This window comes from Gopherus flavomarginatus, chromosome 1 (genome assembly GCF_025201925.1).
Source record: "Gopherus flavomarginatus isolate rGopFla2 chromosome 1, rGopFla2.mat.asm, whole genome shotgun sequence".
NCBI lineage: Eukaryota > Metazoa > Chordata > Testudines > Testudinidae > Gopherus > Gopherus flavomarginatus.
Window position 1 is genome coordinate 369,444,820 of NC_066617.1, and position 26,667 is coordinate 369,471,486.

Genomic DNA, 26,667 nt, shown 5'->3' on the forward strand with positions numbered 1-26,667 from the left:
GATGAATGGACTATAAGGTGGATAGAAAGATGTCTACATTGTCGGCTCAGCAGTTCAATTTACATCAGGATTCACAGTTTGTCAAGACCACTGTGTTTTGCTAGCACAGCACTCTGCTAATACATTGAGATAATGTGAGCCCCCGTGCAAGACCCAAACAGTCATATTTATACAGATAAAAGGGCGCAAACGAAACAAAGGGACAAAGAGACAAAATTGTAAAATTCATCCGGGGCACAGCATGCATATCCTGCTTCCTTACTAACTCTTATCGATCTAAGGCTAATACTTCACCAATTGCCCTTAAATGGAGCAATTGTTCTATCTTAATGTTTGCTTTCCTGACACCTGGATTGCAGCATTCTTTTCATTTCTACTTAAAGACACATACAGCATTGTTTAATTCATACTATTTCCTTAATATAATTCATTTCACTTTCACAACGGGTAGTGATCAATGATTCCATGTCTAGTTGACAGCATGGTTTCAAGCAGAGTGCCCCAAGTGCCCTGGGGTCTGTTTTGTTCAATATCTTCTTTAATGATGTTTTGGGTGTGTGGACTGCAGCCTCAGCAAGTTTGCAGATGACACTAAACTGGGAGGAGTGGTAGATATACTGGAGAGTAGGGAGAAGATACAGAGGGACCTAAACTAATTAGAGGATTGTGCCAAAAGAAATCTGATGAGGTTCAAAAAGGACAAGTGCAGAGTCCTGCTCTTGGGACGGAAGAATCCCATTCACTGTTACAGACTAGAGACTGAATGGCTAGGCAGCAGTTCGGCAGAAAAGGATCAAAGGGTTACAGTGGATGAGAAGCTCAGTATGGGTCGACAGTGTGCCCTTGTTGCTAAGAAGGCTAAAGGCATTTTGGGCTGTGTAAGTAGAGGCATTGCCAGCAGATCAAGAGACATGATCATTCCCTCTATTTGACATTGTTGAGGCATCATCTGGAGTACTGGGTCCAGTTTTGGGCCCCCCACTACAAGAAGGATGTGGAAAAATTGGAAAGAGTCCAACGGAGGGCAACTAAAATGATTAGGCTGCTGGAGGACATGACTTATGAGGAGATGCTGAGGGCACTGGAATTGTTTAGTCTGCAGAAGAGAAGAATAAGAGGGCATTTGACAGCTGCTTTCATCTACCTAAAAGGGGGTTCCAAAAAGGATGGATCTAGGCTGTTCTCAGATGACAGAACAAGGAGCAATGCTCTCAAGATGCATTGGGGGAGTTTTAAATTGGAAATTAGGAAAAACTTTTTCACTAGGAGGGTGGTTAAGCACTGGACTGCGTTAGCTAAGGAGGTGGTGGAATTTCCTTCCTTGCAGCTTTTAAGATCAGGCTTGACAAAGCCTTGGATGGGATGATTTTGCAGGAACTGGTCCTGCTTTGATCAGGGAGTTGGACTAGATGACCTCCTGAGGTTCTTTCCAACCCTGATATTCTATGATTCTATGATACTTCATGTTTGGGAGGACATGCAAAAACAAAAAAACTTGTGTGACCAGTGGAAGAAATGATCGTACTGGTCACTTCCGACTTTTGTGACCGGCAGCAGAAGCACTCTACTTCCAACTAAGAGAACAACAATGAAATGTTGCCTTTTAGAGACTAACATTAACAAACTAATCCAGCTCAAAATATGGACATTGACTACAGTCTTTGAATGGAATTAGAAATAAATAATGTAATAATGTTATCATTGTTTTCACACTACGTATATTTTGGGTTCTTTTTGGGTTATTCACCATTTTTCTTTGAAACACCTGCCACATTACAATCAGGACACTAGTACCAATGCTTAGGTTTTAATTTTGAATTTGATTATTATTTCTTAGCTTTGTTGCTAATATGAAGACACTTCTGTTGGGTCTTGTAGCTTTTTTTTTTTTTAATGTAATCTGTAGTAGATATCTAACACTTTCATTTGTTATTTGATGTATAGATGAATATGTTGATAAAAAGAAAAAAATTGTTTCAATAACTACATTACAAAGGTGAGCTGATAGCTTGACAGAAGGTTAGAAAGAGTCACCATCCTTTACAGTTGTTTGCCTTCTCAGAGGATCTTTGTACTGCCTTAATCAGAGACCAACCTACCTTGTCCAAATCTAGAGGTTAACATGTTCTGACATATAGTCATACGTATTAATATCAATTATCTTATCCCTGAAACCTTAACCCTTGGCCTAACTTATGTGTTCCATGTTCTGCGATGTACTCTGTAGTTATGGGTCTGTTCCAGAACTAGGGTAAACATATTCACTTATTTGTTCCATTCTCTATTCAGCTCCCCAAAGTCACGTGGCATAACTGGTATGCTATTTATCTATGCCAAAGGTTACAAGCACTTCTACTAACTTAATCTACTTAATCATACAAGATACACGCCCATACGTTTCTTGCGTTACAGCCAAATATTATTAATAACATATACTGGAATTCAGCATAAACAAACCCCCAAAAATAGTATAATCAATCAAACCAGTGGAAAAAACCCCACCCATTCTGCAATACAGCAGTCTAGCAAGTTGGCCTTATGGGCTACAGCTCTCCACATACTGTAGAGAACTGGGACAACTTATGGGTTGGATTTCAGTGACATTTAAAGAAACGTGTAACTTGTCAAATCTTCATATAAAGCATAAAATCTGAAATGTGTAACTTTGGAGACACATTCTTTCTTCATAAGGTGAATTCAACATCACTGCACAAGACGGCTTCCTAGAGACTGGTATTGTATAAAGGCTATTTCCTCTACTGTGTTATTACGGGGTTAGAGCAGTAAACCTGACATTCTTTAGTTGGCCTCGTTGACCCGTTTTAGAACAAATTAAAGCTTGGTCAAGCAATTGCCTACACAGTTGACCAACAACTAGTGTGAATCACTCCTTCCTCTCAGATTCAGTGTTTAGACACAATGAAGGCACCCACAGAAATAGTTCTACTGAGCTAAAATGCCACGGAATTTTATGAACCTTCAGCAATATAGAAATAAATGGAAAACTTTAGTTTTGTTTTTCTCATTGTGCTCCAAAGAAAGATTCTGGACTCGGTAAATGCAGTTTCAAAACTGCGACAATCCAGAGACACAGACCTATACAAAGCAGCAGAATTATTTGCCAAAGGCACTAATCCACTAAACTCGTAGCTACATTTCAAACTGAGTTCAAGTAAGCCGAATGTTGATCAAGTAAATTATCAGAAAAATGAGTCAGACAAATCAAGTCTGAAGAGAAGTGCTTGCGAAGGGCATGGCTGCTCCAAGAAGAATCTCCCACTGAACAGTGAACAAGGTCCATCTCTGAAGGTCTGTCTAGCAAGGATCAATGTATTGCAACCTCCTCCCCTGACATGAATCTCCCTATGGCACTGAAATTACAGATATACTCTAATTTGGCATTTGAGAAGTGAAAGGACGGTACCATAATGGAAAAGTATAATAGCGGATCTTCTGCAAGCCTCAAACTGCTTGCTGAGCTTGGGTAGGTAGGCTGTGCCTCCCAAACACTGAAAAGGCATGTACAACCTTTCCTGCCCTCAACTGCCTCTGCCTCTCCCTAGACCCCCACCCATCTGCTCCTTGTCCCCTCAATGTCCCCCAACCACCATCCCCATCCCTGTCCAGTGACTGCCCGATCCCTTCCACCCTCAGCTGGTCCTGACAGACCCCCCCGTGACACCCCAATCCAGCCTCCTGTTCCCTGACCATCCCCCCACTTCTGCCCCCTCCTGTGCCATGACTGTGTCCCCAGGACTGTGTGCCCCTTACCTCCCCCCGGCCCCCACCCTCTCCCCCCGGCTCCCACACTCAGCCTACAGCCCCAACGATGAACTCCCAGAGAACAGTGACTACCTATCTGTGACTATCCAAGACTTAAAATCAATCCTCTGTCCCCAACTAGTTTACTGAAACGTCCTGTTACCTGAAAGTTATGTGCCTTAGGGACATATTAGCCCTCGAGTTGTTCTTACTGGCCACACCCCATCTCACTATACTCCTGGAGCTCGATAGCTAGCATAAAATATTTACCTACTACCCTTAGTTCTCAAGCCTCTGTGAACTCCCTCTGGTCCACTTTCTCACTTGATAGTCAGCCTGTAATTTCAGAGTCTGTCAAAGCAACTCTGCAACCTTCCTGCTCATATCTCCTCACTCTAACACCATTCAATCTTCACTCAATATATGTTTGGCATTCCTGCCTGCAGGCTTCCTAATCCATATGTGATATCCTTATCAACATTCACCTCAGCCAGGTGACTATTTACTTCCCATGTGTGTGATAATCTCACTGATCTGTACCTCTGAGGTAAATAGTAACTGCTATGTAGTTTATGTGGCGCTCCCAGACATCATCACACCTACCTTCATTGTGCCAAAGGCACTGAGCATATTTTTGGTTCAATTTGAAAGGTATTCTATGGCTGCCTGCCTCACCCAGATGTTCTTCCTTCAAACAGTTTCTGTAGTGCAGTCAGCCACCCTCGTGACAATGGCCTTTGATTGCTACGTTGCCATATGTAACTCTCTGAGATAAGCCGTCATCCTCAGCAATGCACAAATAGCTAAGCTCGGGCTTGTAGGTCTGATAAGAGCTGTCTCTTCATTCTGCCTCTGCCCCTGATCCTGAGCAGGCAGCCATTCTGTGCAACTAGCATTATCCCCCACATGCAATGCGAGTACATAGCTGTGGTCAATGCATGGTGTGTGGGTTACAGTACATTTAGGACATATAGCTTGGTGCTAATGTTTGTAGTTATGGGGTTTGATTTGACTCTCATTGCCCTATCCTACGGTCTGATCATCACTGTCATCCTCAGAATCTGCTCCAAGAAAGCTCACCAGAAAGTTCTCAACAGTTGCACAAAGCACATCTGTATGATGCTGACATATTATACCCCTGGCCTGTTCTCCAATCTCACATACCGGTTTGGTCAAGGCATCGCTCCCTCATGGTTCACATCATTCTGGGCTGACCCTCTATCTCCTCATCCCTCCATTGCTCAAGACCCTATCATTTATGGGATCTCAAACAAAGAGCTTCATGACAAAGTACGAAAATACACCTGCTGCAGAAGGTGAGTCGCCTGATGGCCGCTGACTTGAAACCCTCTAATTTACAAGACGTTGAACAGAATATCTCCCTCGTTAATCAAGGGGTGCCCTGTCCTACCCAATTTTGTTGAGCTCAGCACTGTGGAAGTTCACCAGTCTGAGAAGTTCCCTCCCACACAATATCTTATCACTCCGTCACTAAGCACAGCTCTTTCCATTGGTGAGTTATCTCTCTCTGAGCCTCACTTGACCTCATTCATTGTCACCCATAGCCTCCATCCCCACCACCAACCCTTTTGTCTCTGCCTTTCCATGACTCTAAGAGTATGGCTTCCAACTAGCACGGTAAGTGAAAACCTACTTACACAACTCCAGCTACGCGAATAAGGTACTGGGGTTCAATATACCTTGGGTTCAATTTTACTTCAGGGTCTACACTGTGAGAGGGGGGCTCGGGGGTGGTTGAGGAGGAGAAAATCTCTCATTGACTTTAGATTTACTCGTCTCTTTACTAGACCCACTAAAATAGACCACCGGTGGATCGATCTCAGAGCAGCGATCCCAGCTGAGTGTAGACTTGATCTCAGACTACCATAAGATATTGTAGCATTTAAGGCAAAGTAGTTTTCCATTAGTCCCTGTGTAGTCATGGTTCTTGTTCAGTTTTACAAACAGAAGCTACACTTTCAGACAACCAAAGAGAAAAAGAAAGAATCAGCAATGCTGAAGTTCTTTGTCATATGTACAGTGATTCAGTGAGCAAAATGTACCTGATTTTTCTGTGTTGAATCCATCACAAAACCTGAAGGAAAAACTAACGTTTCTACTGGAAAGTCCTTATACAGGAAAACTATTGTAGGAATTGAAGACATTCTACTAGAGCTTACTGGTGAGAGTTGTGAATCCGTGTGTTTTTGAGAACTGGACTGCGGTATTTAACTACTACATTACCTTTCAGTAAAAATAGCTTACTGCTTTTGGAATGGAACAGACTCTGAACTTCCTTTCATCCCAAAGAGAGCTATTTGTCATGTTCCCGTGCCCACAAAGTAGGGTTTCTTGTTTTCATGAACCTTTCCCATTTTTTTGTTCATTGTTCTTGTGACAGGTTAGATCCCAGAACCCCCCTTGGAAGACAATCCAGACAATCCAGGAAGTTTTTGAAAAAGTAGGGGACAATTTCCTGGTCCAAGTGCTGGAGGAACGAGCTAGGGGTAGAGCTCCTCTTGACCTACTGCTGAGAAACAGAGAAGAGTTAGTAGGAGAAGCAAAAGTGGATGGGAAGCTGGGAGGCAGTGACCATGAGATAGTCGAGTTCAGGATCCTGACACAAAGAAGGAAGGAGAGGAGAAGAATATGGACCCTGGACTTCAGAAAAGCAGACTTTGGCTCCCTCAGGGAGCTGATGGGCAGGATCCCCTGGGAAAATAACATGAGGGGGAATGGAGTCCAGGAGAGCTGGCTGTATTTTAAACAATCCTTATTGAAGTTGCAGGAAAAAAAAAACCATCCCAATGTGTAGGAAGAATTGTAAATATGGCAGGCGACCAGCTTGACTTAACAGTGAAATCCTTGCTGATCTTAAATGCAAAAAAGAAGCTTACAAGAAGTGGAAGATTGGACAGGGAGGAGTTTAAAAATATTGCTCAGGCATGCAGGAATGAAATCAGGAAGGCCAAATCACTCTTCGAGTTGCAGCTAGCAAGAGATGGTAAGAGTAACAAGAAGGGTTTCTTCAGATATGTTTGCAACAAGAAGAAAGTCATGGAAAGTGTAGGCCCCTTACTGAATGAAGGAGAAAAAAATAATGTACTCAAAGCTTTTTTTGCCTATGTCTTCACAAACAAGGTCAGCTCCCAGACTACTGCACTGGGTAGCACAGTATGGGGAGAAGGTGACCAGCCCTCTGTGGAGAAAGAAATGGTTCAGGACGATTTAGAAAAACTAGACACGCACAAATCCATGGGGCTGGATGTTCTGCATCCGAGGGCTCTAAAGGAGCTGGCGGATGTGATTGCAGAGCCATCGGCTACTATCTTTGAAAACTCATGGCGAACGGGGGAGGTCCCGGATTACTGGAAAAAGGCTAATATAGTGCCCATCTTTAAAAAACGGAAGAAATAGGATCCAGGGAACTACAGGCCAGTCAACCTCACCTCGGGCCCTGGAAAAATCATGGAGCAGGTCCTCAAGGAATCAATTCTGAAGCACTTAGAGGAGAGGAAAGTGATCAGGAACAGTCAGCATGGATTCAGCAAGGGAAAGTCGTGCTTGACTAACCTAATTGCCTTCTATGAAGAGATAACTGGCTCTGTGGATGAGGGGAAAGCAGTGGATGTGTTATTCCTTGACTTTAGCAAAGCTTTTGATACGGTCTGCCACAGTGTTCTTGCCAGCAAGTTAAAGAAGTACGGGCTGGATGATTGGACTATAAGGTGGATAGACAGCTGGCTAGATCGTCGGACTCAACGGGTAGTGATCAACAACTCCATGTCTAGCTGGCAGCCAGTTTCAACTGGCGTGCCCCAAGGGTCGGTCCTAGGGCCGGTTTTGTTCAATATCTTCATTAATGATCTGGAGGATGGCGTGGCCTGCACTCTCAGCAAGTTTACAGATTACACTAAACTTGGAGCAGTGGTAAATACGTTGGAGGGTAAGGATAGGATACAGAGGGACATACACAAATTAGAGGACTGGACCAAAAGAAACCTGATGAGGTTTAACAAGGGCAAGTGCAGAGTCCTGCACTTAGGACGGAAGAATCTCATTAACTGTTACAGACTAGGGACAAATGGCTAGGAAGCAGTTAATCAGAAAAGTACCTACAGGTTAGAGTGGATGAGAAGCTGGATATGAGTCAACAGTGTGCCCTGGTTGCTAAGAAGGCTAACGGCATTTTGAGCTGTATAACTAAGAGCATTTCCAGCAGATCTAGGAACATGATCATTCCCCTCTATTCAGCATTGATGAGGATTCCTCTGGAGTACTGTGTACAGTTTTGGGCCCCACATTACAAGAAGGATGTGGAAAAAATTGGAAAGAGTCTAGCAAAGGACAACAAAAATGATTAGGGGGCTGGAGCAAATGACTTATGAGGAGAGGCTGAGGGAAAACTGGAATTGTTTAGTCTGCAGAAGAGAGAGGAGGGATTTGATAGCTGCGTTCAACTGCCTGAAAGGGGATTCCAAAAAGGATGGATCTAGACTGTTATCAGTGGTACCTGATGACAGATCAAGGAGCAATGGTCTCAAGTTGCAGTAAGGGAGATTTAGGTTGGATATTAGGAAAAACTTTTTCTCTAGGAGAGTGGTGAAGCACTGGAATGGGTTACCTAGGGAGGTGATGGACTCTCTTTCCTTAGAGGTTTTTAAGGTCAAGGCTTGACAAAGCCCTGGCTGGGATTATCTAGTGGGAACTGGTCCTGCTTTGAGCATGTAGTTTGACTAGAAGACCTCCTGAGGTCCCTTCCAACCCTGATATTCTATGATTCCATGATTCTATGAAGCTGCAAATTCATGTGCCAAAAGTACTTCTCCCCTGATGTCCTGACCTGGCAGCTTAGGACTCCAGCATCCTGTCTTGTTGAGCCAGATACACCCGCCTGCTCCAACACAGACTCCAATTCACAGTCTGAATTACTTGCCACACAGCTGCAGGCTTAACCTGAAAGCAGCTAACAAAAGTGTTCCTGTATTTAATGCTCAGATGCCCAACTCCCAATGGGGTCTAACCCCAAATAACTCTGCTTTACCCTTTATAAAGCTTAAAGAGGGTAAACTCAAATTGTTCGCTCTCTATAACACTGATAGAGAGATATGCACAGTTTGCCCCCCAGGTATTAACACATAATCTGGTTAATTAATAAGTAAAAGGTGATTGTATTAAATACAGAAAGGAGTATTTAAGTGATTTCAAGTAGTGAACAAAGTGAATTACCAAGTAAAATAAAATAAAATAGGCAAATCTATGTCTAATACAGTCAGAAACTGAATACAGATAAGATCGTCACCCTCAGAGATGTTTCAATATGTTTCTTTCACAGACTGGATGCCTTCCTAGTCTGGGCCCAATCCTTTCCCCTGTTACAGCCCTTGTTGAGCTCAGGTGGTCGGTAGGGGATTCCTCATGTTGGCTCCTCTCCTCTCTTTGTTCTGTTCCACCCATTAATATATCTTTTGCAATAGGCAGGAATCCTTTGTCCCTCTGGGGGAGCAGACACCCTTCAGGCCGCTTTACGGAGCCCTTGGGACATTTGCAGGGAGATGGTAGGAAGTGGTGTGCGTAGGCAGCAAGTATAATAGGCCACGGAAGGCTAAATTTCCCTAGGCTGTTCTGCTCCCAACCTGCCTTTGAGAGAGGGGACACCTGGTCTGTGGTGTCCTGACCTGCACTCCACCCCCGATTCCCTCTCCTGCTTTTTCCCCATGGCCACACCCACACACCATCTCCTCTTTTCTCTGCTCCACCTGTCTGCTGAGGCCCCCTTTGCTTCTCCCTGAATCCTTCACTGAGTCCCTCCTCTCCTCCACTCTCCTTTCCCCATGGCCCTTTGCCCACCGCTTGTTCAGTCCCTCCTCTCCTACAAACCAACCTTCCATCCCCCAAGACCCCTACCGCCAACCATCTTCCAGTGAAAACTGAACCACATTTCAAAGTGGTCCCTGGTCTCCTGGCACTCCATGTCCCAGCCCCCTTATCTGAGTTGTTCCAGATTCAGCTGCAAAAGCAGCAGGAGGAGTCACACAGCCGGGACAGGTATAGAAGAAGAAGGTCAAGGTAAGTCAAGGTAAGTGTGGGTCCCTTACTGAATGAGTGAGGCAACCTAGTGACAGAGGATGTAGAAAAAAACTAATGTATTGAAAGCTTTTCTTGCCTCTGTCTTCACAAACAAGGTCAGGTCTCAGACTGCTGCACTGGGAAGTAAATCGTGGGGAGGAGGTGACCAGCATCCTCTGGAGAAAGAAGTGATTCAGGACTATTTAGAAAAGCTGGATGAGCACAAGTCCATGGGGCTGGATGTGCTGCATCTGAGGATACTAAGGGAGTTGGTGGATGTGATTGCAGAGCCATTAGCCATTATCTCTGAAAACTCATGAGGATCGAGGGAGTTCCCGAGTTACTGGAAAAAGGCTACTGTAGTGCCCATCTTTAAAAAAGGGAAGAAACAGAGTCCAGAGAATGACAGGCCAGTCAGCTTCACCTCAGTCCCTGGAAAAATCATGGAGCAGTCCCTCAAGGAATCAATTCTGAAGCACTTATTGGAGAGGAAAAAGATCAGGAATGGTCAGCATAGATTCACCAAGGGCATGTCATGCCTGACTAACCTAATTGCCTTATATGAGGAGATAACTGGCTCTGTGGATGAGGGGAAAACAACGGATGTGTTATTCCTTGACCTTAGCAAAGCTTTTGATATGGTTTCCCACAGTATTCTTGCCAGCAAGTTAAAGATGTATGGGTTGGATGATTGGACTGTAAGGTGGATAGAAAGCTAGCTAGATCATTGGGCTCAATGAGTAGTGATTAATGGCTCCATGTCTAGTTTGCAGCCGATTTCAATCGGAGTACCCCAAGGGTTGGCCGTGTGGTCAGTTTTGTTCAATACATTCATTAATGATGTAGAGGGTGGTGTGGACTGCACCCTCAGCAAGTTTGCGGAAGACACTAAACTAGGAGGAGTGGTAGATACACTGGAAAGTAGGGACAGGATACAGAGGGACCTAGACAAATCAGAGAATTGGGTCAAAATTAATCTGATGAGGTTCAACAAGGACAAGTGCAGAGTCCTGCACCTGGAATGGAAGAATACCATGCACTTCTATAGACAAGAAACCAAATGGCTAGACAGCAGTTCTGCAGAAAAAGATCAAGGAGTTACAGTGGATGACAAGCACCATATGAGCCAACAGTGTGTCCTTGTTACCAAGAAAGTTAATGGCATTTTGGGGTGTATAAGTAGGGGAATTGCCAGTAGATCCAGGGATGCGATCATTCCCCTCTATTCGACATTGGTGAGGCCTCATCTGGAGTACTGTGTTCAGTTTTGGGCCCCCCACTAAAAGAAGGATGTGGAAAAATTGGAAAGAGTCCAGCGGAGGGCAACAAAAATTATTAGGGGGCTGGAGCATGACTTATGGGGAGATGAGGGAACTGGAATTGTTCAGTCTGCAGAATAGAAGAATGAGAGGGGGATTTGATAGCTGCTTTCATCTACCTGAAAGGGTGTTGTCATAAACAGATAAGAAAAGATAATAGCATAGAAGTACTTTATATCTCTTTCACTGTAAAGGGTTAACAAGTTCAGTAAGCCTGGCTGTCACCTGACCAGAGGACCAATCAGAGGACAGGATACTTTCAAATCTTGAGGGAGGGAAGTTTTTGTGCTGTGCTGTTAGTTTTGGTTATTGTTCACTCTGGGGGCTCAGAGGGATCAGATGTGCAACTAGGTTTCTCTCCTATCTCCCTGATACAGTTTCTTATAGATCCAGAATAGTGAGTATGAGATAGATAAAGCGAGTTAGGCTTATGTTTGTTTTCTTTATTTGCAAATGTGTATTTGATTGGAAGAAGTTCAAATGTGTATTTGGCTGAAAGGAGTTCAAATTGCTATTTTGCTGAAAAGATTTTAATTTGGACTTGTATACTTAGGCTGGGAGGGTGTTCCCAGTGTCTATAGCTGAAAGACCCTGTACCTATTCCATTTTTTTTAAATTTGCAAAGATAATTTTTACTGTTTTTTCTTTCTTTAATTAAAAGCTTTTCTTGTTTAAGAACCTGATTGTTTTTTTATTCTGGTGAGACCCCAGGGGACTGGGTCTGGATCCACCAGGGAATTGGTGGGGAGAAAGGAGGGAAGAGGGAGAGAGAGGCTGATTTCTCTCTGTGCCAGGATTACTTTCTCTCAGGAAGAGTCTGGGAGGGGGAAAGAGAAGGACAGAGGAAGGTGAATTGTCCTCTCTGTTTTGTGATTCAAGGAGTTTGACTCACACAGTGATCTTCCAGGGTAACCCAGGGAGGGGAAGCCTGGGAGAGGCAACAGTGAGGGAAAGGGTTTACTTTCCTTGTGTTAAGATGTGATAAACAGATAGCTAAGGGTTAATGTCTCTTTCACCTGGAAAGGAGTAACCTGAAACACCTGACCAGAGGACCAATCAGGAAACAAGACTTTTTCAAATCTGTCTGGAGGGAAGTTTGTGTGTGAGTTCTTTGTTCTTTGTCTTGGGTCTGACCCTCTTGGCTTTGGAGTGATTTTTCTATCTCCTGGCTTTCTAATCTTCTGTTTCCAAGTTATAAGTACAAGAATAGTAAGACAATAATAGGTTTCTATTGTTTCCTTTTGTATTTACATGTGTATAGTTGCTGGAGTGTTTTGAATTGTATTCTTTTTGAATAAGGCTGTTTATTCATTTTTCTTTTAAGCAATTGGCCCTGTATTTGTCACCTTAATACAGAGAGACCATTTTTATGTCCTTTTTTTTCTTTTTATATAAAGCTTTCTTTTTAAGACCTGTTGGAGTTTTTCTTTAGTGGGGACTCCAGGGAATTGAGTCTGCAGCTCACCAGGGAATTGGTGGGAGAAAGAAGTCAGAGGGAAAATCTCTTTGTGTTAGATTTACTAAGCCTGACTTTGCATTCCCTCTGGGTAAGGGGGAAGGGAGATTAGCTCTCTCGGTACTTGTGTTTCCAGGACTGGAAACAGGGAGGATGGAGTCCCTCTGTTTAGATTCACGGAGCTTGCTTCTGTATATCTCTCCAGGAACCCAGGGAGGGAACACCTGGAAGGGAGGAGGGGAAAGGGAAATGGTTTATTCCCCTTTGTTGTGAGACTCATAGACTCATAGACTCTAGGACTGGAAGGGACCTTGAGAGGTCATCGAGTCCAGTCCCCTGCCCTCATTGCAGGACTCAAGGAATCAGAGTCTTGGGGTCCCCCAGGGAAGGTTTTGGGGAGACCACAGTGAGCCAGGCACTGTATAAATTCCTGGCTGGTGGCAGCTTTACCAGGTCCAAGCTGGTAATTAAGCTTGGAGGTTTTCATGCTAACACCCATATTTTGAACGCTAAGGTCCAAATCTGGGAAAAAATGTTATGACATAAGATTCAGAGGGTCTGCATCTTGGGGGTCCCCGGGTAAGGTTTTGGGGGGACCAGAGTGTACTAGGCACTGGAATTCCTGGTTGGTGGCAGCGCTACAGGTTCTAAGCTGGTAATTGAGCTTAGAGGAATTCATGCTGGTACCCCATCTTTTGGAAGCTAAGGTTCAGAGTGGGGAATTGTACCATGACAGGGGTTCTAAAGAGAATGGATCTAGGCTGATCTCAGTGATACCAGATTACAGAACAAGGAGCAATGCTCTCAAGTTGCAGTGGGGGAGGTTTAGAATGGATATTAGGAAAAACTTTTTCACTAGGAGAGTGGTGAAGCTCTGGAATGGATTAGCTAAAGAGGTGGTGGAATCTCCTTCCTTGCAGCTTTTAAGGTCAGGCTTGTAAAATACCTGGATGGGATGATTCAATAGGAATTGGTCCTGCTTTGAGCAGGGAGATGGACTAGATGACCTCCTGAGGTCCCTTCCAAGCCTGATATTCTATGATTCTATGATTCTTCATGTTAGTTAGGACATGCAAAAACACAAAATCTTGTGTGACCAGTGGAAGAAATGATCTTACTAGTGACTGCCGACATATATGACCAGCAGCAGAAGCACTCTACTTCCAATGAAGACAGCAAGAATAAAATGTTGCCTTTTAGAGACTAACAATAACAAACTATTTCAACTCAAAATATGGATATTGACTACAGTCTTTGAATGGAATTAGAAATGAATAATGTAATAATGTTATTTTTGTTTTGACACTACATATATTTTGGGCTCCTTTTGGGTTATTGACCATTTTTCTTTGAAACAGCTGCCACGCCTCAATCAAGATACTCGTACCAGTACTTAGGTATTTATTTTGAAATTCATTATCATTTCATAGCTTTGTTGCTAATATTAAGACACCCCTCCTGGTGCTTTTAGCCCTTTTTTTTTGTAAATGTAATCTGTAGTAGATATCTAACACTTTCATTTGTTATTTGATGTATAGATGAATATGTTGATAAAAAAAAACTTTGTTTCAATAACTACATTGCAAAGGTGAGCTGGTAGCTTGATAGAAGATTAGAAAGAGTCACCATCCTTCATGGTTACTTGCCTTCTCAGAGGGTCCTGGTACTGCCTTAATCAGGGACCAAACTACCATGTCCAAAACTAGAGGTTAACATGCTCTGACATATAGTCATACGTATTAATATCAATTATCTCATCCCTGAAACCGTTCCACTTGGCCTAATTTATGAGTTCCATGTTCTGCGGTGTACCCTACAGTTACGGGTCTGTTCCAGAACTAGGGTAAACATATTCACGTATTTGTTCCATTCCCTATTCAGCTCCCTAAAGTCAAGAGGGGTTACCGGTAGACCATTTATCTATGCCAAAGGTTGCAAGCACTTCTACTGACTTGATCTAGTTAATCATACAAGTGTTGGGGAAAAGACCACCAGCTTGTTAATTGATCAGACAGCCTGAGGCTCCATTATTGGTAAATCATTGATACATGTGTGCACACACGGAGAGGCAGCGTATTCCCTAGCAAGGGTTAAGCCGCTCTTTCAAACCGATTTTCGCCAGAGCTTATAAAGTTTAAAACCGCCATTTATTATATTTGCTTACACATAAATTAGAACCTTATTTGGCAATTATATGACATACATTGTAGAAGCGCAATTAATATTATCCTTATATGGTATATGTAAAATTGCAAGCCTTATCTTTTCACTTCCTCATACATGTTTACATGACTGTCAGAAGACCCTGACATCAGTTTCCCTACTTGCGGTCCAGCTGACCAACCTAGCAAGGCCCTTGGGACTTAGTGTCCGGTATTCCGTTCCCGATTCCGGCCATCTGTTGCTGTGCTGATACTTTTTAATATATTACTGTAGGGCAGTGATGAGTGTTAGTACCATTGCACAAGGCACTGGTGAGAATCTTTTGGAATACTGTGTGCAGTTCTGGTCTCCCATGTTTAAGAAGGATGAATTCAAACTGGAACAGGTTCAGAGACAGGCTACTAGGATGATCCGAGGAATGGAAAACCTGTCATATGAAAGGAGAATGAAAGAGCTTTGCTTGTTTAGCCTAACCAAAAGAAGCTTGAGGGGGGTTAAGATTATTCTTTATTAATATATCAGAGCGATAAATAAGAGGGAGGGAGAGGAATTATTTAATCTTAGGACCAATGTGGACAAGATCAAATGGGTATAAACTGGACACTAAGAAGTTTAGACTTGAAATTAGACGAAGGTTTCTAACCATTAAAGGAGTGAAGTTCTGGAACAGCCTTCCAAGGGGAGTATGGGGGCAAAAGACATAACTGGCTTTAAGACTAAGTTTATGGAGGGGATGGTCTAGTGGCATAGCCTAATTTTGGCAATTAATTTGGCAATTGATCTTTGATTATCAGCAGGTAAGTATGCCTAGTGGTCTGTGATGGGATGTTAGATGGGTTGGGATCTGAGTTACTACAGAGAATACTTTCCTGGGTGCTAGCTGCTGAGTCTTGCCCATGTGCTCAGGGTTTAATTGATCATCATATTTGGGATCGGGAAGAAATTTTCCTCCAGGGCAGATTGTCAGAGCCCTGGAGGTTTTTCGCTTTCATTTGCAGCGTGGGGCATGGGTCACCTGCTAGTGGATTCTCTGCAGTTTGAGGTCTTCATACCACAATTTGAGGACTTCAATAACTTCGACACAGATTAAGGTTTGTTATAGAAGTGGATGGGTGAGATTCTGTGGCGTGCATTGTGCAGGAGGTCAGATTAGATGATCATAATGGTCTGTTCTGACCTTAAAGTGTATGAGTCTATGAGTACAGCTATTAGAACACTTGGTAGCTGTCAGATATATATTCAACTTAACACCTCACAGTGGCTCACTGGCAAATAACATTGCTGCCAGAATCCTGGGAGAAGAAAGCCTTTAACACTCCCTTCGTCTTGCATAAATTCAGAATCAAGTATTTTGGCCTCTACGAGGTGGCACTGATTTTTCAGAGGCTAATGGACTGGATATTACAACTTCATTGGAGATATGCAGCACTATGCTGCTACGATAAATTGAAAATGGTTTTTGGTCCCATGTCTTGTGGCAGCATTCCCACACATTGTGCAGATGGCAGTACATTACACACAGAAAAGACAGCCATCATCATTTGTTACACTGTACAGTCTGCAAGACACAGTTTGCCCTGAAAATCTGAGCCCCTATTATTAGCAAAGCAATTATTTTTTCCTGAGAGTGGTTCTCAGGCTGAAGTTCTCCAGGGTCCATTTTCTGCTCTTCCAGCTGCTCACACAGAGTCCAGAGAATTGTACAGGAGTCCTGGCCAATTTGAAAATCCACAGGGATTGTACAGGGGAATCATAAAGGTTGCTGTACAGCATGCTGAGTATCAGACGTGTGATATTCATACGCTGATTCTCAAGACTGTGACTTGCTGTTGCAGTAAAGAGATTTCCTCTCTCTGATGACTGGTATTTTGGTGAGTTGCCTGTTTCTGCTTTACAGTTAGTGCTGAGGGCTCAGGAAGGTTTCCAGGGTTCAAATCAAGAACCATCTGGGCAGGAATTCACCAACAGGATTACTTAAATTGTTTAGTACTGTCATAAAAAACAAGTGGAATTACAAATAGATTGTAAATAGTTTAGACAAATATTTGCATTTATGTTCAATTCATTTTCTCTTACTGTGTCCTTCTATCTTTCTCAATTACACTTTTTTTTTTGGTGCTGTGTTGTTTTTCTGTGGTTTGGTCAAGTTTTCCAATTCAGCAACCTTTTTGGAAGTGCAGCCAAAGCTTCTGCAGTGGGTATCTGTGTTACCAGAGGGTTCACAACAAGAATGGGCTACACACTGGCTTTATTCTGCTCACACATTCTGCCTTCAGTTGGTCACTCCAGATTGACATTGACCTATCTGAGAGCAAAATGAAGGCCCCTCTGTTTTTAAACTCCCAGTTTTCATTCCTAGTCTCAGAATGCCACGTGAACTGGGGGGTTCCCTCAGACTCTCTTACCACTCTAACAGAGTAGTGCTTTCTGCAGCAGGACCCAAATCCATGAATTTAACAGCCAGGAGCATAAAGTAAAACATTCAGGGTGAATCTGGTCTACTTGAGATCCAAGGCAAAATTCCTAACTGAGCCAGGAGTTTGCCTTAAATCTACATGTAGTGAGTTAAATAAATGTCCTGATTTATGTTGGCCATGAGCCTCCAGTGACTTCATCTGAAGTCACCGCGAGGCCTCTAAGGACGGATGAGCTTGTTCAGACCTAAGAAGAACTGACGAGAGAGTTGCTTAAATCTCAGATTCACAGTCTTAAAGCTTCAAAACAATTAGGAAAACAAATTTTACAAGGAGGAGCAGGGGGAGAGAAACCCTTCATCTCTGTTTCTGGAGAGGAAGAGAAGCATTAGAGGTTGTGTTGCAAATGTCACCTAGAGAGGTCCAGTAACACGCAGTCTGTGCGGTGAGTGTGGGCAGGACTGCAGGACATATAGTATCCACATCACAGTGGCACGAAGTCCTGAAACTATGCAACATGGGGAATGGACATCCTCCTTGATGCACAGACCAAAGAGGCATCATGAGGCCTCCTGGGTCTGGGAGTCTGAGACTGCAATGGAAAGTGGGCAACACTCTAGCAGATGGTCTCTGACATCATCTCCCATCCAGACCATACTTCCTTCCATGAGAAAGCGCACTATAGTTTTGTGACAACATCAGCAATTGCCAACACAGAAAAGCAGCCTCAGGAAGGGGTGTCTGGATTTCTAACCGGCCGCAATACATTAAAGCTTTTTGTCTTTTTGAAGAAGAGTTAATCACACTGGCTCCTTTTAATCCCACCTCCTCTCCCCCTCCTACTAGGTCTGTCCACCTCTCCTTCCCTGCACAGGCTGAGCTGCAGCCAGGGTTCCCTTTGCCCCCAGAAAGGCAGTTCAGTCTCATCTCTCCCTTTTCCCCAGTGCAGGCAGACACTAAGTTTAACCTAGTCTGAGGAGATAGTTCTGTGAGCTGTCCCTGTGGTGCGTGGCAAGTGGTTTTGGTCCTGAGTGAGGGGTATCACTATGTGGCACGGATTGAAGTTCTCAAACTGGTGGATTTACATGGACAGGTGACCAGCACTAGATGTTATGTGGAAGGAAGAGGGGTGTACAGAGGCAGGCTGGCAGTGCTGGAGGCTTTGGGTGCAGGTTGGGGGTATACACAGAGAATTGGGCACTGCTGAGGGTTGTGGAGGCAGGCGGAGTGTGTACAGTGACAGAAAGTAGCACTGAGGCTTCGTGGGTGCTGTGACAATCTATAGCTTGGGGGAGCATACTGTAACCCCCATATTCCTCATTTTCAGATCATCAAGATCTTATATATAAAGCAGGCCTTGTACAGTATCAAGGGAAATGTCATGATCTGCTGAAGGTCATGTCTCTATCCATATATGTATCATTAATGTATATGGAGCAATGAAAATTCTGTTGTATGGTGGTCACTAAAACATGCTGTAAATAGGGGAATCAGCCAGATATTAGCCCCCACTCTGAGCCAACAGCAGGTAAAGTAACAACCCCTTGCAGGGTGTCAAACAACCCATCAACAGCCATTGTCCAACAAGGGAGCTACAGTGCAATGACTCACATGTCTGAGGCCCCACAAAGCTGTACCTTGCTTGGAGAGACTCAGCAATGCCCCCCAGACATGCCTGGACATGTGCTCCCCAACCACATGGGCTGAGGGTATAAAACAGAGAGAGTGGACACATACTGGGCCCTTCTCTGGCCGCCACCTTAGCTGCAAGCAACAAAGACATTGAGAAGAAAACAAGACTCCAACAGAGGGATTGGCCCAGGTTTAAGGAACAAACCTGTATACTAAGGACTGCAATATCCAGTGGGGTGAGGAAAACTGCTTCATCTCGATGTTGCACAATCTAATAGGGTGGAGAGTTTAGACTGCATTTTTATATTTTATTTTATTTTGGTAACCACTCTGACTTTTTGCCTATCACTTAATAGCACTTAACATCTCTCTTTGGATTTAAAAAATGTGTTGTTTATTCTACCTGAAGCAGTATGTTTGATTTGAAGAGTGTAAGAGACTCCCCTGGGGATAACAAACCTGGTGTATATCAATTTCTTTGTTAAATTGATGAACTCATCTGAGCTTCCAGCGGGGATAACTGGACACTGCAAGACAAAGGTTCCTAGGGTTGTGTCTGGGACCATAGATATTGACTATCTAAGCAGCAGCTTACATGGCAGAGGCTGTGTGTGAACAGCCCAGGAATGGGGGTTCTCATAGCAGAGCACGGTCAGTCTGGCTCCCAGAGACAAGGACTGCAGAGACCTAGCAGATCACTGGTCCAGAGAACACCAAAGGCGAACGTCACAGGGTTGCAGAGCGGCACGTTGACGGACAGGAGGGCAGTGCTGCTGAAATAATTCTTTAGTGTATGATTGTTGATCCAAGGCCCGCTTTGGGACCTTTCCTGGTACAGAGTGTGTTTGGGGAGTTTCAGGGTCTCTTTGCCCTGGCAAGCAAAGATCTGCAGCTTGGGTGACACAACCTTTACTCAGTTTTGTTCCCAATTGTTGTTGCTATGTAACTTCAGGCATTAACCTGGTAGAAATAACCATTGATATTTTGTGACAAAGAACCTCATATTAATCATAGTGGTATTATTATACTATGATTATATGATTATAGCATAATTATGATACGTTGTATGCAAGATGGGTCATGTAAATTGACATTGGAAAAGTTATGACTTTCTGAATATTATTATCCAATTTGTATGCATGTATGATTTTTTGTCTGCAGTTATTAATATTGACTACTTATCTGTGTTTCAAATGCAGTTACAACCGGGTAACGTCCATGAGGCAAGATGATTTTGGTCTAGATAGGTGGTTGGGAAGGGTCTAATCAGGGCAATGAGTCATTGGAGGAAACAAGAGGTGTTAAGAGAAATGTATCTCCCACCAGGTGAGCCTCTCTGAGAATGCTTCAGACAGCCTATACATAATCGATGCTATGACTTTACAAGGGCATGTGACCAGGCCAAAGAACTCTGGACTTCATCTGTAATTTTCCTACAAACTAGTCTGGAAACCAAGTTTTAAAACAAAGGGTCTCTGCCATATGCTAAAGTTAGATAAAGCAGGGAGTGACATCGTTGGTGGTTCTTCAGTCCCAACTCAAGAAGACTCCTAAAATGTGAAAAGCTATAAAATATTTACTGTACTATTTGTTATAAAGAGTGTAATCCCCTCTCTGTGCTTCTCTCCCTTCACAGGCACCTTGAGCATTTGTAAGTCGAATCGACGCATTAACCACCTCATGGGAGATTTTAACTTCACTCCTTCTGACCCTTCAACATTCATACTAATGGGCATCCCCGGCCTGGAGGCTGCCCACATCTGGATTTCCATCCCTATCTCTACATTCTACATTATCAGCCTGTTGGGAAATTTCACACTTCTTTGTGTTGTAGGTAAGGAGCAGACTCTGCACATGCCGATGTACCTGCTGCTCTGTATGCTGGCGCTCACAGACATCATCTCACCTACCTTCGTCATGCCAAAGGCACTGGGCATATTTTGGTTCAAACTGAAAGGCATTACTGTGGCTGGCTGCCTCACCCAGATGTTCTTCATTCACATGGTTTCTGTTATGCACTCAGCCGTCCTTGTGAAAATGGCCTTCGATCGCTACGTTGCCATATGTAACCCTCTAAGATATGCCACCATCCTCACTAATGCACAAATAGCTAATCTTGGGCTTGTATGTTTGATAAGACCTGTTGTTTTCATTCTGCCCCTACCCCTGCTCCTGAGTCAGCAGCCATTCTGTGCCAACCGCATTATCCCTAATACGCAATGCGAGTACATAGCTGTGGTCAAGATGGCGTGTGGGGACATCACAGTCATTAGGATATATAGCTTGGTGATAATGTTTGTAATCTGTGGGTTTGACCTGACAGTCATTGCCCTGTCCTACAGTCTGATCATCAGGGCCGTCCTCAGAATCTCCTCTAAGAAAGCTCACCAGAAAACTCTCAACACTTGCACAACCCACATCTGTGTGATGCTCACATATTATATCCCTGGCCTTTTCTCCAGTCTCACATACCGGCTTGGTCAAAGCATCGCTCCGCATGTTCACACCATCTTGGCCCACCTCTTTCTCCTCATCCCTCCTATGCTCAACCCTATCATTTATGGGGTCAGAACCAAAGAGCTTCGTGACAAAGTAGGCAAATATACCTGCTGCAGAAGATGATAGTCTGGGATTATTGACTTGAAACCTGTGTTACAAGAGAGGGGAAGCATATCTCCTCATTAATCAAGAATGCCCTGTCCCAGTTTGGTTCAGCTCAGCATTGTGGAAGTTCACAGTCTGAGAAGTTCCTCCCACACTATATCTTATCACTCCATCACTCAGCACGGTTCTTTCCATTGCTGAGTTACCTCTCTCTGACCATCACTTGACCTCTTTAATGGTCATCCACCAGCCTCTATCTCCGCACACCCTGTTGCACAGCCTTTCCATTGCTCTAAGGCTATGTCTACACTACCACGGACAGTGAACCTACTCTACCCAACTCCAGCTATGGGAATAAGGTAGCTGGCGTCAATGTACCTTTGTTCAAGTAACTGTGGGGTCTACACTGTGGGAGGGGGTGAGGGGGTGACAGGAGAAAATCTCCCATTGACTTATCTTACCCTTCTCTTTACTAAACCCACTAAATTGACCACTGGTGGATCGATCTCAGAGCATCCATCCCAGCTGAGTATAGAGCTTCTCTGAGACTACCATAAAATATTGTAGCATTTTGAGGCAAAGTAGTTTTCCATTAGTCCCTGTGTAGTTATGGTTCTTGTTCAGTTTTACAAACAGAAGCTATACTTTCAGACAACCAAAGAGAAAAAGAAAGAATCAGCAATGCTGAAGTTCTTTGTCATATATAGAGTGATTCGGTGAGCAAAATGTACCTGATTTTTCTATGTTGAATCTGTCACAAAACCTGGAGGATAAACCTAATGTTTCTACTGGAAAGTCCTTATATAGGAAAACTGCTGTCGGAATTGTGGACATTCTTCTAGAGCTTACTGGTAAGAGTTGTGAAACCGTGTGTTTTTGAGATTCAGACTGCGGTATTTAACTACTACATCAACTTTGAGTAAAAATAACTTACTGCTTTGAGCAGCTGACTTTGCAGTGGAACAGACTATGAACTTCCCTTGCATCCCAGAGAGGGCTCTTTGTGATGTCCCCATGCCCACAGAGCGAGGTTTCTTGTTTTCGTGAACCTTTCCCATTTTTTTCATTGTTCTTGTGAGGGGTTAGATCACAGAACCTCCCTTGAAAGCTGCCAATTGATATACCAAATTTACTTCTGCCCCTGGGTTCCTGCCCTGGCATTTTAGGACTCTAGCACCCTGTCTTGTTGAGCCAGACACACCCTGCTGCTCCAACACAGACTCTAATTCACAGTCTGAATTACTTGCCTGACAGCTGCAGGCTTATCTTGAAAGCAGCTAAAAGAAATGTTCTTGTCTTTAAAACTCAGATGCCCAACACCCAGTGGGGTCTCACCGCAGATAAATCTGTTTTACCCTTTATAAAGCTTAAATAGGGTAAACTCAAATTGTTCGCCCTCTATAACACTGATAGAGAGATATGCACAGCTGCCTCCCCCTCCGGTATTAACACATGCTCTGAGTTAATTAATAAGTAAAAAGTGATTTTATTAAATACAGAAAGTAGGATTTAAGAGGTTTCAAGTAGCAACAGACAGAACAAAGTGAATTACTAAATAAAATAAAACATGGTGGTCTATGTCTAATACTGTCAGAAACTGAATACAGATAAGATCTCACCCTCAGGGATGTTTCAATACATTTCTTTCACAGACTGGACGCCTTCCTACTCTGGGTACAATCCTTTCCCTTAGTACAGCCCTTGGTCCAGCTCAGGTCGTAGTTGAAGGGGAGCTCATGTTCACTCCTCATGTTCACGCCTCTCCTCTCTTTGTTCTGTTCCACCCATTAATATATCTTTTGCATAAGGCAGGAATCCTCTCTCCATCTGGGTTCCTCTAGGGGGAGCAGACACCCTTTAGGCTGCTTTACGGAGCCCTTAAGACATTTGCAGGGAGGTGGTAGGAACTGGCCCAGGTAGGCAGCAAGTATAATAGGCCAGGGGAGGCTAAACCTTCCTAAGATGTGCCACCCCTAACCTGCATTTGAGAGAGGGGACACCTGGTCTGTGGTGTCCTCACCTGCACTCTACCTGATGCCCCCTCCAGCTTTCTCCCCATGGCTCTGCCCACACTCCCACCTCCTCTTGTCCCTGTTCTGCATCTCTGCTGAGGCCCCCTTTCCTTCTCGCTGAATCCTTCACTGAGTCCCTTGTCTCCTCCACTCTCCTTTCCCCATGGCCTTTTGCCCACTGCCTGTTCAGTCCCTCCTCTCCTACAGACCAACCTCTCCTCCCCCAAGATCCTTACCACTTACAGTTTTCCAGTAAAAACTTAACCGCATTTAAAAGTGAGCCCTGGCCTCCTGGCACTTCATGTCCAAGTCCCCTTAGCTGAGTTGTTCCTCAGCAGCAGCAGACAGATCAGAAGGAGGAGTCACACAACTCAGCCAGGCATAGACGAAGAAAGTCAAGGTAAGGCAAGGTAAGTGTGGGTCCCTTACTGAATGAGGGAGGCAACCTAGTGAGGAAGGATGTGGAAAAAGCCTCTTTTTGCCCCTGTCTTCACAAACAGTGTCTGGTTCCAGACTGCTGCACTGAGCAGCAAAGCATGGGGAGAAGGTGACCAGCCCTCTGTTTAGAAAGAATTGCTTCGGGACTATTTAGAAAAGCTGGATGAGCACAAGTCCATGGGGCCGGATGTGCTGCATCTGAGGATGCTAAAGGAGTTGGCAGATGTGACTGCAGAGCCATTGGCCATTATCTTTGAAATCTCATGGCTATCTGGGGAAGTACCTGGTGACTGGAAAATGGCTACTGTAGTGCTCATCTTTAAAAAAGGGAAGAAATAGGATCCAGGGAACTACAGGCCAGTCAGCCTCACCTCAGTCCCTGGAAAAAATCATGGAGCAGATCCTCAAGGAATCAATTCTGAATCACTTATTAGAGAGGAAAGTGATCAGGAACAGTCAGCATGGATTCACCAAGGGCAAGTCATGCCTGACTAACCTAATTCCATTCTATGAGGAGATAACTGGCTCTGTGGATGAGGGGAAAACAATGCCTATGTTATTCCTTCACTTTAGCAAAGCTTTTGATAAGGCCTCCCACAGTATTCTTGCAATCAAGTTAAAGAAGTATGGGCTGGATGAATAGACTATAAGATGGAGGGAAAGATGTCTACATTGACACTGCTGAGCCCGACAATTTTACAATCAAGATTCACAATTTGTCAAGACCACTGTGTTTTGCTAGCACAGCACTCTGCTAATACATTCAGATAATGTGAGCCCCCGTGCAAGACCCAAACATTCATAAATATATAGATAAAAGGGGGTGAACGAAACAAAGGGACAAAGAGACAACATTGTAAAATTCATCTGGGACACAGCATGCATATCCTACTTTCTTACTAACTCTTATCGATCTAAGGCTAATACTTCACCAATTGCCCTTAACTGGAGCAATTATTCTATCTTAATGTCTTCTTTCCTGATACCTGGATTGCAGCATTCTTTTCATTTCTACTTAAAGGCACATACAACATTGTTTAATTCATTCTATTTCTTTAATATAATTCATTTCACTTTCACAACGGGTATTGATCAACAACTCCATGTCTAGTTGACAGTCGGTTTCAAGCAGAGTGCCCCAAGGGCTGGCCCTGGGGTCTGTTTTGTTCAGTATCTTCTTTAATGATGTTTTGGGTGGTGTGGACTGCAGCCTCAGCAAGTTTGCAGATGACACTAAACTGGGAGAAGTGGTAGATACACTGGAGAGTAGGGAGAGGATACAGAAGGACCTAAACTAATTAGAGGATTGTGCCAAAAGAAATCTGATGAGGTTCAACAAGGACAAGTGCAGTCCTGCACTTAGGATGGAAGAATCCCATTCACTGTTACAGACTAGAAACTGAATGGCTAGGAAGCAGTTCTGCAGAAAAGGAACTAGGGGTTACAGTGGACGAGAAGCTGGATATAAGTAGACAATGTGCCCTTGTTGCCAAGAAGGCTAAAGACATCTTGTGCTGTGTAAGTAGGGGCACTGCCAGCAGATTGAGGGACGTGATCATTCCCTCTATTTGACATTGGTGAGGCCTCATCTGGAGTACTGGGTCCAGTTTTGGGCCCCACACTACAAGAAGGATGTGGAAAAATTAGAAAGAGTCCAGCGGAGGGCAACAAAAATGATTAGGCGGCTGGGGCACATGAGCTACGAGGAGAGGGTGAGGGAACTGGGATTGTTTGGTCTGTAAAAGAGAAGAATGAGGGGGGATTTGATAGCTGCATTTCAGCTACCTGAAAGGGGGTTCCAAAGAGGATGGATCTAGACTGTTCTCAGTGGTACCAGATGACAGAACAAGGAGCAATGATCTCAAGTTGCAGCGGGGAAATATAGAGGTGCGGACTCACTCCTACGGCACCTCCTGCTGGTTACTTCTGGGAATTAGCTCATTCCAGCTCCGAAGTGCCCTCTGCAGGCTGGTGATCTTCCTGTCCTCTGGCCCCCTGTCCCTCTCTGCATCCGGTGTCCTTTCACATGGGGTGCTGCCCCCCTGGCAGTAGCTTCCTGAGTCTTAGGTTCTTCACTCCCTGGGGAACCCCCACTCACTATCCCCACCTTGCCTCAGTATATGGCTAATGCCAGGCATTGTCTAGCCCCTGTGTCCTAGAGCAGACTGCAGTATCAGCCTACTCATCACTGGCAAGGTTGGGTTTGGACCTGCTGCCTTGACCTACCCCTGGGCTACCCTTTGCAAACCCTACTATCCCTTTGCCTTCTGCTAGGCCGGAGCCTGGGGCTTTCCAGGCTGGAGCTCCCCAGCTCCTCTGCCTTTCCCCAGCCCTGCTTCACTCACGTACTCTATGTCTAGCTCCCTGCAGCCAGGCCCATCTCCCTCTACAGGCAGAGGGAAACTTTCTGGGCTCCTGGCTTCTCTGCCTTTATAGGGACAGCGGAGTCTGTTTGGGACATGGCCCCAGCTGCAGCCACTTCCCCCAATCAGCGCAGCCTAAAAGCTGCTTACTCCAGCCACGGCCCCCTCCCAGGGCTGTTTTTAACCCTTCAGGGCAGGAGTGGGGAGACCACCTCACTTCAGGGAGGTTTAAATTGGATATTAGGAAAAACGTTTTCACTAGGATGGTGGTGAAGCTCTGGAATGGGTTAGCTAAGGAGGTGGTGGAATCTCCTTCCTTGCAGCTTTTTAAGATCAGGCTTGACAAAGCCCTGGCTGGGTCGATTTAGTGGAAAATGGTCCTGCTTTGAGCAGAGGGTTGGACTCGATGACCTCCTGAGGTCCCTTCCAACCCTG

General features: G+C 44.3%; 1 protein-coding gene across 1 annotated transcript; it reads left to right on the forward strand.

Annotated features, from left to right (window-relative positions):
* The first annotated feature begins 20,495 nt into the window (after positions 1 to 20,495).
* Positions 20,496 to 21,437, forward strand: LOC127055615 (olfactory receptor 52E2-like). The gene has a single exon (XM_050962863.1). The coding sequence runs from the start codon at positions 20,496 to 20,498 to the stop codon at positions 21,435 to 21,437; it is 942 nt and encodes a 313-aa protein (XP_050818820.1).
* The last annotated feature ends 5,230 nt before the right edge of the window (positions 21,438 to 26,667 follow it).

Bases quoted from the DNA above. Each gene is read 5' to 3' on its own strand.
- LOC127055615 (XM_050962863.1), top strand. From the start codon at position 20,496: ATGGGAGATTTTAACTTCACTCCTTCTGACCCTTCAACATTCATACTA.